Here is an 18,402-nt window from a genome sequence, read left to right as displayed (position 1 = left end):
CGATCAACTAAATTCGTCACAACTCCAGCTTTATTTAGTAATATTTTCTTATTCACACATCTCCAAGTATTTGAAAATATTTCCTTTCCACTCAAAAATAAAATATGAATAAAGGTTTATGGCTTTGTGAAACTTTTTTTTGAATTTATGCTGTTGAAATAAATAAATAAATTAATTAATTAAAACATTTGTTGGTTTTGTTTACACGTTTATTGGGCTGCATTGCAACTTGCCTTGGGCTGCATGTGGCCCATGGGCTGGACACCCCTGGCCTAGATAAATGCAAAACATTTCACATAGAAAAAGAAAACCTGAAGAAAGAAGATTTTGCACTTGGAAATGGAAACATTATTAAATATCCTGACAGAGGAAGAGTTTTACAAGTATTTAGGATTCCAACAGGCCAAACTAACAGAACATACACATATAAAACAAAGATTAATTAAAGAATACCAAAGTAGGTTAAATGCTATTCTCAGAACATAGTTAAATGTAAAACACACAGTTAAAGCAATAAACATATGTGTTGTCCCAGTACTCACTTATTCTTTTGGAGTTATACATTGGACTCACACAGATCTCGAGCAACTCCAAATGAAAACAAGAACAACACTTACTAAGCATAAACAACATCCTAAATCTGCCACAGAAAGATTAACCCTTCCTCGTAAAGATGGCGGATGTGGACTGATTGACATAGCTAACCTTCACTTCAAACAAATACAGTCACTGTGAGACCCATAATCACAGATAAAACAATTTACCACAACAGACCAGACATCACACTCATTGACAAACACAATAAAATCACATACATTATAAACATATCCATTCCAAACACTTACAATATACAAAACACATGCACTGAAAAAATAGCAAGTACACAGAACTTGCCCAGGAAATAAGGTATCTGTGGAGGATGGATAGGGTACTTATTATACTTGTTGTTTTCTCCTCTACAGGTGTGATCCAAACACACTGTACAAAAGCCTGGGAACATTACAACTGAATAGAAATACATACATCACACTACAGAAGGCCACTATATTGAGTACATGCCATATTGTTAGGAAATTCCTGAATACAGACACAGACACACTTATTTAANCCGATACAATTAAAGCTATCCACCAACCAAAGCCGAATATTATCGGGCTAGAAATAGCTATAATACTAATAATTTAATAGACAATTTTGCATTAGAGTTAGGTGCCATCTCTTGATTATTTAATTAATTTATAATTATTAAATTTATCAAGAGATGATGCCTAACACTTAACTCTAATGCCAAATTGTCTATTAAATTATTAGTATTATAGTTGTTTCTAGCCCGATAATATTTGGCTTTGGTTGATGGATGGTATTTAATTGTTATTTTTACCTTAAATTATGTGTGTTTGCCATTTCAAGTTTATCAAAATGGGTATTGTTTTGAGTCTGAACATGGATTAATTTGATTTTCCATTATTTCTAATGAAAAAAAAAATTGATTTGGACTTTGAATGATTCAGAGTTCATATGGCCTTCTGGAATGAATTAAATTCAAAGTACAAGACACCATTATATAGAAGTTATACATAAAAAAATTGATATATCAGAATTCATATGAGATGAAATTAAAATATATTAAACTCACCTTTGATAATATTTTAGAAATTTCCACTTTATCTCTGTGTGGAAACGACATCAGATGTTGACCAAACAGATAGAAATATGGTCCCATTTTATGTAAATCTACAGCATTTGCATCAGCAAGTAAAATCTCACGATAGGCTTCTCTATACACTTTGGGAAGATCGATAGAGATTATGTGACGGTTGTGTAAGGATTCAGCCAGCCAAAATGGAAGGTCGATCTTGTGTCCAGCAAGCAGGTGATTGCTCTCAGAAGACGAATCGAGAAATCCTAAAAATTAAAAGAAATTCTTAAAACAGGCACGAAGATTTAAATTCTTATAACAATTTAAACAATGCCAATCCTGAAGAATACAAATTTTACATTATAATAAGTCTATTAAAATTTTATCAATTCCATTTCTCGTTATGTTAATATTTTCCATAGTTAGATGTAAAATTTTAAGTATCTCTTCTAAAGGAAAAATTCCAATACTGTCAGAAATTAATAGAAAAACAGAATTATCAATTTCTACTTATAAGAACTGATTTCTGACAAAAATATATAACCAAACTTAAAGTTAAATAATTAAGTGCAGAAGACAACTACATTTTCTTTTTAACTCTTCCCACCTCTTGGCCACTAACAGGGTCTTTTTAGCAAGCCCATTATAGATTTGGCCAGATCCACAGCTGAGTGGGTGGAGGTGAGGAATGGGGCTCAATGTATCTGAACAGATCACCCCCTAAAAAATTCCTGAAATTTTTTAAGATGTCACCTTAACTGCTCAGCTATCTGGCCATACAATCTTTTCTACAGTACAATTTTGCATTCTAAAACATTTTGTTTGTTCTAAATATTTGTTCATTTTCCATCTAATACCCAGTGAAGGCCAGTATAAAATGGCTAAAAACATTTCTAATGTATGGTATTAAACCTAATTTTTTTGCTGGAACTGTAGAAAAGGTATGGATATACTCTGAATGTCCTGTTCCAGTTCTGCATATGTAATTTTTCAGTATTAAATAATTAAATTTAAAAGTTGAAGATTTCTTAATAACAATTCATTTGGCATATACTTGAAGTAGTAAATGCTAACAGTTTAAACTACTATAATAGTTTATATTGTAGTGAATACGAAAGAACTATTAAAGTTTAACATATAAAACATTGGTAAAAGCCAATAGTTCAAAGAGGGCTTAAAAATACCCATTTATCTGAAAGACAATGATAACTATACCCAAACTTTGATTAAAATAAATGAATTTTTATAAGTTTTATATGTTTTGAGACATGCTAATTTTCAAATAACAGTACCTATGATTACAATGAGCAGATCCTATACACTTATAAATCTGACATTACTATTTAGAATAAATGGAAAATAAAATTGTATCCTTTCACTTTATAATAACACTGCTAATCTGTACACTTTGGTACACATGAACAGTACATTAGTTTACATGGGTATAGATATGTGCTGCTTAATGGACCATGTGACAGAAGTTCCATAAAATTATATTTGAGCTGAAAAATTCATAACTGTATGTATCTTGTCTATGTTTCAATATGTTTAAATACATAAACACTTATAATTGTGCTACATATGACCCATATAAGTAGTAGACTATATCACATAATGTTTATCTAAATACACTATGATGATTGTTTAACAATGTATTTCTTGGAAGACATTCCTGTTTTTAAGTGGCACATATCTGTAATAATACAGTGTCTTCCAAAAAAGAATGCTACCATTTTAAATTACAGTAATTATGTTAAATTATTATCTGAGAAGTATGCAATGTACACCAATCGATAGAGTAACCGTCCAAGTTTCCTCTCCTGTCTGCATTCAAGCATCTTATTTATTGTCTTTAGAAAGTACCTTAAACAAAAATGGCAACTTTGCAACAGAGAAGACATTTTGTGTTCTGCAGTTTGCAAAGTTGGAATCACTCATGATCATGCAATATGAGTTTCACAACAACTCAAACTGATCTACCATGTAAGACAAACATTATTTGGTGACATCAGCTTTCAATTTTATTCTCATTTTCCTCTGATATTCTGGGTTGACCTGAACTACTTCCCTAGCAAATGCATCCTTTATCCAGTTCAGGGATAATGGAACTATCAAAACCACCAAAAAATCTCTATCTCACATGGTAGATCACTTTGAAATTGTCTGTGACACTCATGTTGCATGATGATAAGCAATTCCAACTTTGCAAACTGCAGAACACAAAATACCTTTTCTGTTGTGGAGTTACCATTTTCATTTATGGCATTTCCTAGAGGTAGCAAACAAGACATTGGAATGCAGATGATAGATAAACTCAGACAGTTACTCTATTGATTGGTGTATGACGCATACTTCTTGGGTAATTACTGTAATTTTAAAAGGTAGCATTCTTTTTGGAAGACCCTGTATATATGATATCTGTACTATTATATTAAATTCAGAAAGTAGCATAAAAATTTCATATTTAACTTAGGAACAAATGTAAAACAATAAAAATATTAAATTTTAAATTTATCTTATATACAACTTTGTATTTTTCAAGAAGAAATGTTACTGCTATTAGTAATTAGCTATATTGCACTGCAAATTTTTTTAAAAGTACAGTAGCCCATCATTACATGACACCTCATTATATTGCTCATTTTGATATACCACACTTCTTTTTTAGTTTTCCAAATATAAAAACACTTTAGCCAATAATTTTTAAAACAGTTACCATTGAATTTCTTCTGGAAAAAAAATATTAGCTGATTCCAATCATTGGCATTGAAACTACCATTATATGAAATACGATCCACAAAAAAAAAAAAAAGCAAGCTGGCACAAAGATTGGAAATACACAAAACAGGTAAGATACAAATGCATATGATATTTATACAGAATGACATAATGACATTTAATTTTTTTTATTATAGCTGCATATTTAACACTTAAAGCAATTAATAAAAGCCTGCTTACTAAGTATTTTGGACATTTTAAATTACTGTAATGATGTTAATTATTATCATTAACGTATGTGATGTACACTGATTGGTAGAGTAATCGCCTGAGTTTTGTCTCCTGTCTGCATTCAAATGTCCTGTTGTCTACTGCCTCTAGGAAATACCATAAATGAAAATAGCTACTCCACAACAGAGAAGGCATTTTATGTCCTGCAGTTTGCAAAGTTGGATTCACTTGTTGTTGTGCAGCATGAGTAATCTGCAGGAGCCATAGAATTGCAGTTAATATTTTAATGCATTATGATGTTCTCGGATAATAATTAACATAATTACAATAATTTAAAATGGTAACATTCTTTTTGGAAGACCCTGTATTATAACTAATAAAATTTGCTTTAACATCATAAATACTAAGCTCATTATTTATAATGAACTAAGAGTTTAGATTAGTTAAATTTGATATGGGCACAAATAATCAGTAAACATTAAATTATTTACAATAGAAAAAAATACTTTAATAAGCAATTACTTATTGTGACATCGTCACAATACCAAGCTGCAAATTTTGTCACAAAGCAATTAATTTTAGTAGTTTCCCTGTCCATCACACTTTCCTGTTAACAACAAAGTCATGCTGGTCATCTATCTAACTCCATTTGAGAGAAAATTTTTGAATTGAAATAACATAACTTCCAGTTTTCATTGGAAGTTCTTATATTGTTAATTGTGGTCTCCAGCCCCTAAGGTTTCCATATCTGGTCTTGACTTTCATTTATCTAATACCATTCTTGAGATTAAGAGAGGACAGACAGATAGACAACAGTGGGAATTTATAGGTCTACAATTTTTTCAAATTGCAGCCAAAGAAATTAAAAAAAAAAAAAAAAAATTCAAGTAGTTTCAAATTCTTTCATCTATATAAAATGTTTGCAATGTAACCCACTGTTACTATGTGACATTTTTGGGCTCCAACTTTGGAAGTCTACAAATGGGGCAGTCCAACTTTTATCAGTTTGGGCTAAACTGTAAGTTACAAGCCAGAGAAGTAATTTTCTAAGAGCATGTTGAAAATAAGAGATTCTGAATTTTCCTCTATAAAGAAAAACACAAATTTTTTTCAATTGTATTTTGGATTAATGGAGTCTTATTTTCATATACATTATATTATTTATAAATAAATGTTTATTTATTTCGAAAGTTCATAAAACTTGGCATCATTATAACAGGGATGCACAACCTTTTCTGAAGAAGGGCCAAATTAGGATTAAGTTTACTGACTGGGGGCCGGACCTCCAAGTGATTAATGCGATGGCTGAGATTGGATGCTGGCGGCAATCTTCTTGATGTCTAGCGTAATGGCAGATGTTGAAACAACCAGCAGATTTTCCAAATTCTCGTTGGTTAACCTGTTCCGTGTTTTGCACTTGTTTAAATTCATAAGCGANTTCAATATAATAATTGTTGTTTTTCTGAATTTAAATATAAAATTTTGTTAGTTTGTGAACTGAACAAGATTTTAAGTTTAGAGAACATTTTTTTAATTATTAAAGTAGACATTTTAGTTATTTGTTTAAATTTAAATACAGATTATCCATTATTTTATTTAAAGTTTTAATCTATCAAACTGGAATTTAACATTTGTATTGTTGATAAACTTTGATTTGTTGTTTACCAATATCAAAGTACATCTTGAATTCGTGCTATTTTTCTTTATTTTAATTTGTAATATCTTAAAAGTTTAGAACATAATTAAATTCAAACAGTTAAGAAATGAATGACTTGTAGTTATATAAATATTGAGTCATTTGTTTCGGGAATTGAGATAGAAACTGATGCAGCCTGTCTTCTGACTAGTCATGACTAAATGTTATAAAACATTGTGTAATATACATATTACTCAATATATTTATATTAAACTTTAATAACAGACTTTTGACATTTTAATTTGGCGATTATAAAATTATATATAATTGTTAAAGTTTAATTTTGAGATGTATACGAATCATATATGAGAAACTGTGCAAATTTTTGTATTTTAATATAAGGTTTTTGAACCTTGTATCTGATCATTGTAATATCTTTCAAACAAAATTCTGTGTTTTGAGTTGATAAAAATTTATGATTTCTTCATTTTAGTTGATAAAAGAAGGTTGCAAACTTTTAAAAGTTTCTGTAGACAATAAAAAAAGTAAATGTATTGATTGAGGAAAGTTAAGATGCATAAAATTTTCCTTTAATAACTTTGCTGTGCAAGTTTTGTAAAGTTTAATGTAATTTATTATGTAAATACACTGTAAGAAAGAATTATTCATAGTGATGAATATCATCATATTATCATATTTCATTTATTGTGAAATGAGGGTAGATGATATAAAATATGCTAAATAATTGTGAATTTGATAAATTTAGCTGTACGGATAATTCTGATAATTTTAATTTGAAAATGTATATTATACACTTGTTCAGCATCCTTTATTACTTAGAATGATTTTGCAACATCGAGTTCTATGTGGCAAGATAGAAATCTGATCTAAACATTCAAAAAATTTATAGATTAAATCCTAGACCTAGTACTCTAGTTTCTGAAAATTGATTTATAGCTAGATTCTCATTGATTATCAAGCTCTGTTACAGAATATTTGATTGTTTTAGAATGATTTTGCAAATGTCACTAACAGCCTATTGTTTATTGGAAGAACCTTGCATACTAGCTTGAATTTATTATTTATTGCTATTGATTTTGAAATCATTCATATTTATGTGATGAAAGAATTGATTCAGGAAAAATCCAATAAATAAACTATAAACACTTTAATTTCCAATTGCATAATCATAAAACAGCATATGTATCAAATACATTTATAGTAGGTCATATAAAATAGCATTTGAATATGTCAACAAGAAACTTAAAAATTTAGTATAATGAGAAGGTATAATTAATGTTTTTTAACATGAATTTTAAGTGACTTGAAAAATTCAAGTAGAGAGAGACCTGGTAATTTGACATTTTAAAGTCAAAATTCCAATATAAATTATATGTATTTATATTATTTGAAAATTTTAAAATTATATAAAATATATACTGTATTAACCTGTAACTGTTACTGACAAATAATTCTCACGCTACTGCTACTGATGGGTCACTGTGACCATATACAAAATGATGATTAAAAAAATCTATAAACATTTCTTTGTTTATATTTATAAGTATACAATGTTTATTAACATACAATAATAATAATTATTATAGCAAGCAATTGCTTATTGTGATGTCTGTCACAATTCTGGGCTGAAATTTTTAATCATATTTTTAATTAATTTATTTTGTTTAAAATATATGCTCTATACCTCAAATTAGTAGTATCTTTCCCCTGTACATTGTACTATTCCTGTTGGCAATGGAGTTGTGCCAATCATCTATCTAACTCCTTTTGGGGAAAATGTTTGAATTGAAATAATATGACTTCTGGTTTGCACGAGAAGTTCGTATTTAGTTAATCAGAACCTCCTGCCTCCAAGCTTTCCATGTTTGGTCTCGACTTTCATCTATCTAACTTCATTCTTGAGATTTAATGAAGGACAGGCAACAGACGACAGCAGGAATTTATAGTCTACATTTTTTTTTTCAAATTGCAGCCCAATAAAATTTTATATATTACATTAATAAAACTATTTAAAAACATGTTATTTTATTGCTTTTGTTTTTTTTTTTTTTTAAATAAAAACACAGTGCTAGAAGTGGACTGGCCATCAAAATTGACCAGGAAAATTAGTTGAAAAATGGCACAAAAATCTATTTTCAAAATGATTAGAATCAGATTTTGTTGTTGTATTTTTCTTACTAATTCAGTCTAAAAATTAAAATAGAAAAGAGCTTGCTTTTGAATTCCATACTCTTCATTTTATGATTATTTAATTTCACAATCTATGGTTTGGAAGGATTGGAAAAAAAGAATTCATCTGGGAACACAATTTGAGAAGTGTTGGTTTGTTATTTCATATTAAGATCAATTACTTCTTTTACTTAAATATTTTGATAAATTAAATAATTATAATATATAAAGATATCATTTGCCAAGAGTTTTTTTAGTAGTATCTTTCCCCTGTACATTGTACTATTCCTGTTGGCAATGGAGTTGTGCCAATCATCTATCTAACTCCTTTTGGGGAAAATGTNATATAATGATGTGATAATGTCAGGCCAATCCACACTTATTAGTGCTACTAAGTTTAAATTTGTATCAATTTTAATGTGTTTCTTTTTATTTTTGTTCCCTATAACTGTCAATTTAAAACTTGTATAACATCCTATATAATGTTTGAGCTTTAGGAATAATTAAGATCTTTAAATTTGAATTTGTAGACTGTGCACTCTGTCTTTCTCATTCCTAATGTGACATTCTATTTTGAGACCACTTGACGATGGGCATTAAAAATGTTTCTTAGAAAAAGTTTGTTGCCAGAAAGTTAAGGTATGTCATATATAGAGGGTGTTCCCTCAAATTCCCTAATTCTGTAAATCAATTTTGGAAAAAGAAACATAAGTACAGTACTGTAGACAACGGTAGAAAGTGCATCCAAGAAAGTTAGTTACTACATTAAATTGGTATGTTTCCACATACTCTCCCAATGTACATCCGGTCCACTCATGATTTCGGTCTGTGCCCCAAGCCAATGAATTAAGAATCACACCCTAAACATTATCTGCAATTCTCATACACAAGGTTCGCACATTCAACACATTTGCATCATATGTGATCCTCGATGTGCCCTGAAAGAAAAGTTTTCGAAGAGACGACATCTAGCAGACTGGAAAACAAGATGCCAGCGACCTGCACCGCGAAGCACAGGTTGCTGGGGCCCCGTGGGACAACAGTAGCCCTTCTGAATGTTTGCACAGGAAACTCGGAGTATCGACCAACATTCTCATGCACGCTTTATTCACATATCTGAACGAATAGATTTTACAAGAGTTTAAAACTAGGGATCTTTGAGGGAGGCACCCTGTAAACATACACACATTGTGTGAATGTAGATATGTATACATATCTACATTCACAAAAATCAATGACCTAGAGTTACTTCTACCACCAGCAACATACAAACCAAGTTTATATAATGGTAATTCCAATCGGCAAGGAATCCTTTCGTTCGTTGCCAAAATATCATCGATGGAAAAGTAATTCTCGTCGCCAGAAGTATAGAAACTCATTACGCCTTCTTACAATCACTTTAAACTAATCGCCTTAAATTAACGACAACCGAATTTACCACGCTGATAAAAATTTCAGTAGATTATCCCTAAGATTAATTTTAAACAATATTAAACGTAACTTTACAAATTAAAAATTACGGTTGTAAATAGTTTTATAATATTAAGTATGTAAAAATTTCGTTAATTCGTCATACTTTCATGTTTATTATTCTACATTTATATTATCAAATTTCAACACTCCCGGAAACATCACCGAAATTTCAGTAGTAGAAAGTCAAGTACGTCAGAAAATATTTCCCTAAATTTTCAAGACGGAAGGGAAAATTAGTCAACTTTACCCTAACCGACAACAAATATAAATAATGCGAAGAACGAGTATTTTACAATACGCAAAATAATAAATCCAACGTATCGTTTTTAATTAATTTACCGTTTATTTACTAATTAGTTCGATTCAAACGGTCGAATTTTGTCTTAATTTTTTTTATTGGGCGGATTAATACATGACGTCACAAGAAGTTAAGGATCCGTCGGTGTTGATGTGGGTCGGTGGGTTAGGTTTAGGATATGTTTGTCGTCCGATTCCATTTTTGATACCCGAAAGCGAAGTTTTCCAGCAAAGAAGATGCCCGCCGTGTTTTTAGATAGGTTACCCCTTCCCAGTTTACAAACTTACATAGCCATAAGTGTTTTATTATTATCTTGTTCCGTATATTACGCCGTTCAAGTAACGTCGCAACCGAATTGGAAATTAAACGTGACGACAGACGAAGATTCGAAGTTATTAAATAGAACAAAATTGGACGAATCGATCGAAAATATTATATTAAATATCGAAGATTTGGTTCTAAATCATCCTTTGGTCAAGAGATTGATCGATGTCGTTTACTTCATGATACAAGAGCCCTTGTGTATATGGGTAAGTCGGGAGATTTAAATAGAAATTCTTCCCTTTTTTCCCCTCTAATTTTATAAATTCTTTTCCTTTTTCCTCTCTGATTTTATAAATTCTGCCCTGTTTTTCTCCTAATTTTATAAATTCTATCCCGATTTTATGCCATAGTTGGAATGAAATCGGTAAATTTGTCGAATAATTCTATTAAAAAGTTTGAGGATTTTTAAATTTAATTTTTGACAGTTCTACGTATGGCCCTGTAAATAAATGTTTTCGGTCTTACACAAGATTCACATTCTAAATTAGAACATGTGGAATTGGTTTCACAATTTTTTTAAATATTGGAAAACTATAAATATCCATACATTTATATATAATTATTTTTTATGTTGAGTCTTTTGAGTGAGTATTGTCTCTGCTTCCTTTTGACCATGCCTGCCGGTGGCCGAGTGGATGGCACTGCCAGATGCTGATGGTTGGTTGCAGTGAAGTTTTCCAGGTAAGATTACAGGTGTGAATGCCATTATTGGGAACATAATGGGGTTGTAGAGCAAGCCCGTGGGAGCAAAAAAGTCAAAGGAGCTGTACCTCTATGTGCAACCCTTGGTGAGATGTAGCCTGTCTGAAATTGGCCTACTTCCGGGCACTATGGGGAGTCACGCTGCATGCTCCACTGTGCCTGTCGTGTGTTTATCAGATGGCCCGGCATGGTTTTTAACTGTAAAGAAAAGTCCGACATGAAACCTTTGGCTAGATATTTGCTCCAAATATGAAACTCCACTGGCTACAGTTCAAGTTGCCGTCGTGTTTGCAAGCAAGTTGTTTTAGGTGCAGTGACCAGGGCTTTAACATAAATAATAAATTCATTAACTTCTGACCAGAAACACTTGTTACCTTGAACCAGTACTACTGCCTGTTCTCTGTGCCCTGTGGCAGTGTATGTGTGGTCGTGCACTTTGGTGCTTGCTACTGCTTGCACCTTGACATCTGTGTGGGGCGAGCCCTCCACCTCTAAAATTATATAACATCTAGTACTTCACAAACAGTCAAGTGGGCTGCTCAAAGCTATATAGTTAAATGCACAGTAGAGTCTTAGTAGTCTTAGTAGAGTGCCCAATATGATTCCTGATTGCACCCTGGAAATAGGCTGATTTTGGGAGACTATCTAGCCAAGGATCATATTTAGAGATAAGAGTCCTTTGAATTTTTTTTCTCCTTTGGGCATGCTATACAGATCTGTTGAGATCCCAACAGTGTCATTTACAACTAAATAGGGGCTGGTTTCCCACAGAAAGTTCTCCCAGGAAGCATCCCTCCTCTGTCAGATCACCAGGTGTTGCATTACTGTAAACAACAAATCAAAATGATCAAAAAACAGTTGAATATGTTCGGTGTTGAATTTCTCACTAGGCACATGGCTGGCTTGCCTGGGGACATGGGACTCTGAGCTCTGAAATTGGAAAAATAATAAAGCAGTCTTACCATTACAATTGTATATTATAGTTTATAATTAATTCTATAGCTACATTATTATGTTTATATGATTGCCTTTGATACTTTGGCTACTTATATTCATCCACTGCTTAGATGAGAGTGTAGAAAATAAAAATGTACTGTAATGCTTTTTATCTAGTCTATAGATCCTCTTCAGGATACAACTTTTTAGAATGATATCATTCAAATGTTACAAAATAAATCAAACTTAAAAACAAACATTTTCAAACAGTTAACTCTTAAACATATCATTAACATTAAACTGTAATAACATCTCTGTGTTGCAATCTACATTGTCATCTTAGTATTAGTAAGAAATTCCATGCCATAAGGAAAGTTTTTCCACCTTTTGTGATTAGCACAATCCCTTTAACTTTTGTTTGAATATTTCTATCCTTTCTACTGTTGCTGCATACTTAGACAATCTAATATTTCTAATTATCCTGACTTGTATAAAAACTTGCCATAACTCTAAATTTACTAATGGCATATAAATTTATCTTATTATTTTATCTAATTTATTTGTTATTTTATATTAATTTATCTCTATGTGCATGCTGTTCTTGTACCTACGTTAGTTTAAATTTACATAAAAGCTTACATGATAACAACTGAGGATATCTTCAATTTGAATTGAATTATGACTATTTACAAATATAAAATTTTCACATCTATCTTCCATCCTTTTCACACTATCACGGAAGTAACAGTATATTGGCTTGAATAAACTTCATTAAAACAAATGATAAATTATGAAAAAAATCTTCAAAGTTAAAATTGATCAAAAATTCTTCTTCATTGTGTCCTGTCCTCCAAGAACGTTGGCAACCAGTAGCATGATTTTGACTTTGTTGTCAGCTGCTTTGAATAGTGATCTGGTACTAAACCCAAACCAATGTTGTAAATTTTTGAGCCAGAATGTTTTTCTTCTGCTTGGGCCATGTTTACCTTTGACTTTACCTTGAATTATTATTTGTATGAGATGATATTTTTTGTTTCTCATAATGTGGCCGAAATACTGATCAAAACACTGACCTTTTATTTGAAACTTCTGTGGTAGTGTGAAAACGATGAAAGATACTCGAAAATTTTATAATTTTTGTAAATAGTCATAATTAAATTCTAATTGAAGATATCCTGGGTTGTTATCATGTACTCTTTTATGCAAATGAAGTTTATGATTACCCAAAACTGCCACCAGAGGACCTGAACCAGTTATATATTGAGCTAAAAGACATGATAGTTATAGTCAGAAATTGTAACCATTGTTTTCAATGTTAAAGGATGCCAAATCCTCAAATAAGATCTTGCTTATAAACAAGTCTAAAATCATGTGATGCTAACTCATTTGATTAAGCCTCATGCATAAATGTTATAAAATTTTTTACAAAATTTAGGTTGGACGTTATAACAGTTTAGTCCTCAAGAAGAATGGACTTCCTAGATAAGATAATGAATAGACCACTTTGAAGTTCAAAAACAGAGTATGTGTTTTTGTTTTCTCATCTAAGCATTGTGTGAATATAATAAATGTAAAATCATGTAGAGGGGGCCCAGAAGGTCTTAATCTGCCACTGAATATATATTATTTATAAGTTATTTTCTCAGAAAAAAATGCATTAAATTTTAAAGATGGAAAAGATTGTTTGAATGAGTTTTATAAAAATATGCCTTATCATCCTTTCAAGATTGTGTTGTGTTTTTATTAATTTTCTCATAATGTTTGGCTAACATATGGAGTTTTGGATTTAACTTTTTTCAGAAGTTTTTGTTAATTTCTTTATAAACTTACTAAGTATAATGTGGAGAAACAACCTTATGTATCTGGCAGTGAATATTACAGTAAGGTAATTTTTTGACTGATTTAATTAGATGTCATTGGGTTTAAAGTTGAATAAACCAATTATATATTGAAATGTATGGAGCAAGTCAAATGTGCAAAATTTAAAATAAACTAAAACTAGTTCTAGTTTACTATAAAGGCTGAAATGTTTGACTAGACTAGGATGGAAATAACTTTTAATTAAAAATTATTTCCATCTAGTCTAGTCATCCAGTTTTAGCTTTTTCATGCTTTATTAATTTTGCAATTGAGGAGCTTTAATGACAAGAATTTGTCATTAAAATTATATTTTTAATTTGAACTTTCAATATAATAATTGTTGTTTTTCTGAATTTAAATATAAAATTTTGTTAGTTTGTGAACTGAACAAGATTTTAAGTTTAGAGAACATTTTTTTAATTATTAAAGTAGACATTTTAGTTATTTGTTTAAATTTAAATACAGATTATCCATTATTTTATTTAAAGTTTTAATCTATCAAACTGGAATTTAACATTTGTATTGTTGATAAACTTTGATTTGTTGTTTACCAATATCAAAGTACATCTTGAATTCGTGCTATTTTTCTTTATTTTAATTTGTAATATCTTAAAAGTTTAGAACATAATTAAATTCAAACAGTTAAGAAATGAATGACTTGTAGTTATATAAATATTGAGTCATTTGTTTCGGGAATTGAGATAGAAACTGATGCAGCCTGTCTTCTGACTAGTCATGACTAAATGTTATAAAACATTGTGTAATATACATATTACTCAATATATTTATATTAAACTTTAATAACAGACTTTTGACATTTTAATTTGGCGATTATAAAATTATATATAATTGTTAAAGTTTAATTTTGAGATGTATACGAATCATATATGAGAAACTGTGCAAATTTTTGTATTTTAATATAAGGTTTTTGAACCTTGTATCTGATCATTGTAATATCTTTCAAACAAAATTCTGTGTTTTGAGTTGATAAAAATTTATGATTTCTTCATTTTAGTTGATAAAAGAAGGTTGCAAACTTTTAAAAGTTTCTGTAGACAATAAAAAAAGTAAATGTATTGATTGAGGAAAGTTAAGATGCATAAAATTTTCCTTTAATAACTTTGCTGTGCAAGTTTTGTAAAGTTTAATGTAATTTATTATGTAAATACACTGTAAGAAAGAATTATTCATAGTGATGAATATCATCATATTATCATATTTCATTTATTGTGAAATGAGGGTAGATGATATAAAATATGCTAAATAATTGTGAATTTGATAAATTTAGCTGTACGGATAATTCTGATAATTTTAATTTGAAAATGTATATTATACACTTGTTCAGCATCCTTTATTACTTAGAATGATTTTGCAACATCGAGTTCTATGTGGCAAGATAGAAATCTGATCTAAACATTCAAAAAATTTATAGATTAAATCCTAGACCTAGTACTCTAGTTTCTGAAAATTGATTTATAGCTAGATTCTCATTGATTATCAAGCTCTGTTACAGAATATTTGATTGTTTTAGAATGATTTTGCAAATGTCACTAACAGCCTATTGTTTATTGGAAGAACCTTGCATACTAGCTTGAATTTATTATTTATTGCTATTGATTTTGAAATCATTCATATTTATGTGATGAAAGAATTGATTCAGGAAAAATCCAATAAATAAACTATAAACACTTTAATTTCCAATTGCATAATCATAAAACAGCATATGTATCAAATACATTTATAGTAGGTCATATAAAATAGCATTTGAATATGTCAACAAGAAACTTAAAAATTTAGTATAATGAGAAGGTATAATTAATGTTTTTTAACATGAATTTTAAGTGACTTGAAAAATTCAAGTAGAGAGAGACCTGGTAATTTGACATTTTAAAGTCAAAATTCCAATATAAATTATATGTATTTATATTATTTGAAAATTTTAAAATTATATAAAATATATACTGTATTAACCTGTAACTGTTACTGACAAATAATTCTCACGCTACTGCTACTGATGGGTCACTGTGACCATATACAAAATGATGATTAAAAAAATCTATAAACATTTCTTTGTTTATATTTATAAGTATACAATGTTTATTAACATACAATAATAATAATTATTATAGCAAGCAATTGCTTATTGTGATGTCTGTCACAATTCTGGGCTGAAATTTTTAATCATATTTTTAATTAATTTATTTTGTTTAAAATATATGCTCTATACCTCAAATTAGTAGTATCTTTCCCCTGTACATTGTACTATTCCTGTTGGCAATGGAGTTGTGCCAATCATCTATCTAACTCCTTTTGGGGAAAATGTTTGAATTGAAATAATATGACTTCTGGTTTGCACGAGAAGTTCGTATTTAGTTAATCAGAACCTCCTGCCTCCAAGCTTTCCATGTTTGGTCTCGACTTTCATCTATCTAACTTCATTCTTGAGATTTAATGAAGGACAGGCAACAGACGACAGCAGGAATTTATAGTCTACATTTTTTTTTTCAAATTGCAGCCCAATAAAATTTTATATATTACATTAATAAAACTATTTAAAAACATGTTATTTTATTGCTTTTGTTTTTTTTTTTTTTAAATAAACACACAGTGCTAGAAGTGGACTGGCCATCAAAATTGACCAGGAAAATTAGTTGAAAAATGGCACAAAAATCTATTTTCAAAATGATTAGAATCAGATTTTGTTGTTGTATTTTTCTTACTAATTCAGTCTAAAAATTAAAATAGAAAAGAGCTTGCTTTTGAATTCCATACTCTTCATTTTATGATTATTTAATTTCACAATCTATGGTTTGGAAGGATTGGAAAAAAAGAATTCATCTGGGAACACAATTTGAGAAGTGTTGGTTTGTTATTTCATATTAAGATCAATTACTTCTTGTACTTAAATATTTTGATAAATTAAATAATTATAATATATAAAGATATCATTTGCCAAGAGTTTTTTTAGTAGTATATATTAAAAGATACCTTCATAAAATATTTTAGAAAAATTATGTCAACATTTCATATTTTGTATCTGTTTCTTAATCATGATCCTTTACACTGTTTAATACAAATACAGTGGAACCTCGGTATACGACCTTAATCTGTTCCTGATGTTTGGACTTATACCGAATTGGACATATACCAAACAACCTTTCCCATAAGAAGTAATGTAAAAATGATTAATCCGTTCTCATGTGAAAAAAATGGCTGGCTTTAACACCTCGCTTTCCTGGCTAGTTCCTGCTTAATTTTTCATGAGATCAGCATGTATCTTTTTAGCTTTCTCGCAAATAATTGTCTCTGATAGGATGTCGCCAGCGCACTGTTTTTCAGTTATCCAAGCAAAAGCAATTTCTCAACATGATCTAATGTGTTCAATCTCTGTTTAGAACTTGATTTAACCCCTTTCACAACGTTAACAGATTTAATAATGTCTTTATTTTTCGCGATTGTCGATATCATTGTTCTCGGAATACGGCATGCAACAGTTAAAATCTCGAACACGCATGCCACCTTTATATTTCTCAACAATCTCTTTTTTCAGTTCCATTGTGATTCTAGTCATTTTTTAATTTTCTGTTGCTTTTCATTTGCCTTTTCGCAATTCATGATTAATAAAAATATTAAAATCAGAAGAAATTTAACAAAGTTATAAACCGTGGCAGCGCGAACGTTTAGTCTGGTCTAGTACACCGATAGTACTTGCTACTTGTTCATAGATGGCGCGTATAATTGAATTAAGTCATATACCGAACAAAAGTCGTATACCGAGCAAAATTTGTCTCGTCCAAACAGGACGTATTCCGAATTGGATGTATTCTAAAGCAGACATATACCGAGGTTCCACTGTATTTTAAAATTTATTTTTTAAGTGGATTACATTTGACAACTTTTAATCAAATAATGCTAAATTATACAGTAGAGCATCGATTGTCCGAATACTGATGAATCGAAAGAATTCCAGTTGGCAAATTAAAATTTTTGCTGGTGCTGTGCTCTCCCCCTCCTGCCAACCTAAACTGTAGGCCTACTTTAATGTACTACTTTATGTAAGATGTGTGATACAAAATATATACAGTACAGTTTTGTGTTTAATATATTTTTTTGTAAATGATCAGTTATTCGATCAACCCCAGTCCCAAATTGTTTTGGATAATCAATGCTCTACTGTATTTGAAGGTTTACTGCAATCATCATTTGTGACTTTTAAAATCATATGACAATTAATTTGGTTCACTGACACTTATTGTCTTCACTTTATTGACCACGTACATTGGTTTTTTATCATTCTTCTGTCATTTCTAGCTGAACAAGACGACACAAATACTATATTTAACATTTTCAATCGGATTATAACTTGATGATAAATGCACAGATATTTAATTTTAT

The 18,402-nt window shown here is 30.0% G+C and overlaps 1 protein-coding gene across 1 annotated transcript in view; it reads right to left on the bottom strand.

Moving 5' to 3' along the window:
* LOC111629494 (DNA replication complex GINS protein PSF3-like) overlaps nt 1-9,867 on the bottom strand; it is a 23,938-nt gene extending 14,071 nt beyond the window's left edge. The window contains exons 1-2 of the mRNA XM_023373412.1: nt 9,688-9,867; nt 1,637-1,905 (exon numbers count right to left, since the gene is read on the bottom strand). Coding sequence (XP_023229180.1) covers nt 1,637-1,905; nt 9,688-9,793 — 375 coding nt within the window. The 5' untranslated portion in view covers nt 9,794-9,867. The remainder of the gene's footprint in view (nt 1-1,636; nt 1,906-9,687) is intronic.
* Between the last annotated feature and the right edge of the window lie 8,535 nt (nt 9,868-18,402).

This window comes from Centruroides sculpturatus, unplaced genomic scaffold (genome assembly GCF_000671375.1).
Source record: "Centruroides sculpturatus isolate CEXI.00-Female unplaced genomic scaffold, Cexi_2.0 scaffold85, whole genome shotgun sequence".
NCBI classification, from domain to species: Eukaryota; Metazoa; Arthropoda; class Arachnida; order Scorpiones; family Buthidae; genus Centruroides; species Centruroides sculpturatus.
This window is presented reverse-complemented; position numbering and strand designations above follow the sequence as displayed.